A 2,500-nucleotide genomic window follows, 5' to 3' on the forward strand; every position below is an offset into this window, starting at 1 on the left:
AATTCACTTTTAATTGCAAACAGAACATGTCTAGCTAGCATCATGTCATTACATGCTTCTATTTCCAAAGGAATGAAAGCTGTTCATACCAACTTAATATCATGCGTATCATTGTTAATATTGTGCTATACATGTGGTACAAACAATATTAGAGCTTGTGGACTAGCTATAGGCTATATTTCAATGGAGCTGGTAAAAAAAGATCATTATGAGAACGTGGCCACAATGGGCTTAAAGTGACAGTACACCATTTACGAATGAGTTAAACAGCATCAAATGTGTAGTATTTCTTAAGAAATTACAGTAATACTTTAAAACACAATTACTGTTTCAGTATTATCATTTAAATAATATATATAATAAGTGTTTTACTTTTACCTTTGTGGTTACTCATTCATTTTGTGATTTATGTTGTATTTAATATGCTATTTAAGAAGCTTTAGTCTTTAGGAACTTTTTAGTTGCGATTAATCAAGATTAGTTAATTTCAAAATATATTTTTTTAATCGTTTGACAGCCCCAGTTTATAATAATATTGGAGGAGAAGGGGAATGGCTACACTTACAAATCCTGGGTGTTGCCACACTGTTTTTGCTTTTAGATAATAATAATAATAATAATAATAATAATAATAACCCAAAATGATTGTCTTGATACTGTCATGCATAAGACTTTTTTTCCTGTCCTGGACTCGGTCTTGACTCGGACTCGAACCTCTTTGGACTCGGCCTTGTCTTGGACTCGAACCTCTTTGGACTCGGTCTTGTCTTGGTCTCAACTAGTCCTGGTCTTGGACTTGTCTTGGACTCGACAAAGGTGGTCTTGACTAAAGCCCTGACACACACACACACACACACATACAGTATGCACACACACATGCGCACACACACACATGCACACACACACACACATGCACACACACACACACATGCACACACACACACATGCACACACACACACACGCACACACACACATACACACAAACACACGTACACACACATGCACACATGCACACACACACACATGCACACACACACACATGCACACATGCACACACACACACACAAGCACACGCCGTGGCCTACTAGTTAGCGCTTCGGACTTATAACTGGAGGGTTGCCAGTTTGAACCCCGACCAGTAGGAACGGCTGAAGTGCCCTTGAGCAAGGCACCTAACCCCTCACTGTCACTGTTGTAGCAGGCAGCTCACTGCGCCGGGATTAGTGTGTGCTTCACCTCACTGTGTGTTCACTGTATGCTGAGTGTGTTTCACTAATTCACGGATTGGGATAAATGCAGAGACCAAATTTCCCTCACGGGATCAAAAGAGTACTCATACATGCACACACACACACATGCACACACACACATACTCACATATACACACTCTCATATGAAGACATGCCAACAGGGAGGAAGGGTGAATGTATGTGTATGCGTATGTGTGTGTGTGTGTGTGTATGTGTGTGATTGTGTGTATGTGTGTGTGTCTGTGTGTGTGTGTGTGTGTGTGTGTGTGTACATGTATGTGTGTGTGTGTGTGTGTGTGTGTGTGTGTGTGTGTGTGTGTGTGATATGACCCATGTCTCTCTTCATACAGCGTCCTCTAAGGCGGAAGAGCTGCCCGTCTACCTGGGTTTCCACACCTGTCACCTGCCTCTAGCTGTTGGACGCACAGAGACACACCCCGGCCGCCCACCCTTCTAAACACACACACACACACACACACACACACACACACACACACACACAGAGACAACACTCCTTCTCCCTCATCAAACAGTGGGAAACTGCCTTCCTCCAACTCCCCTCTCCTCACACATATCCATACACACATACTCACAAACAGATACACACACACACACCCAGCCTCGTAGCCTCGACTGGTGAAGAATAGCCACACACAAGCACACACACACACACACACACCACACACACACGTACACACACACACACTCCTGACCCCCCAGTGTAGGCCAGGCTTCTTCATACATGCACATTCATACATGACAAAATATGACAAACTTTTTTTTCATTGTTAAGATAATGTTGTTTTCTTGTTTATGTGTATGTTCTGTTGTCATCGTTTTATTCTGTATAATTATTATTTGTTTGTTTTGGCTTGAATTATTTGTAGTTTGAATCAAAGGGGGTTTTATTAGTCATTGTTCTGTGTACAATGAGGGAGTTGATCTAATACACGATAAACGTAAACAACAAACATGCAAACAAACAAATAAAGCACTGAGCCCCAGACTGCCCCTGTGGGGGGGAGAGACCCAGGGAAGAAGGGGTTCAGGGGTAGGTGTGTGTGAGTGTGTGTGTGTTGGGTTCAGGGGTAGGTGTGTGTGTGTTTGTGTTGGGTTGGGGTTACAGGTCCAGACTCCGTCTTAACCTCCTCTAGTCGTTTCCCATCTTCCGTCTGTAAGAGTGTGTGTGTTTGTGTGAGAGAGAGTGTGTTGGTATGCAGATCTAGTGCACAGGCCATTTCAGGGCAAT

At 42.9% G+C, this 2,500-nt stretch overlaps 1 protein-coding gene across 1 annotated transcript in view; it reads left to right on the forward strand.

The window, feature by feature from the left end:
• LOC121685530 (protein quaking-B-like) overlaps window positions 1-2,500 on the forward strand; it is a 79,939-nt gene that overhangs the window by 77,002 nt on the left and 437 nt on the right. Inside the window, exon 7 of the mRNA XM_042066112.1 lies at window positions 1,602-2,500. This exon is cut by the window's right edge and continues 437 nt beyond it. Within this exon, the coding sequence (XP_041922046.1) occupies window positions 1,602-1,708 (107 nt within the window). The 3' untranslated portion in view covers window positions 1,709-2,500. The remainder of the gene's footprint in view (window positions 1-1,601) is intronic.

This window comes from Alosa sapidissima, chromosome 16 (assembly GCF_018492685.1).
Source record: "Alosa sapidissima isolate fAloSap1 chromosome 16, fAloSap1.pri, whole genome shotgun sequence".
NCBI classification, from domain to species: domain Eukaryota; kingdom Metazoa; phylum Chordata; class Actinopteri; order Clupeiformes; family Clupeidae; genus Alosa; species Alosa sapidissima.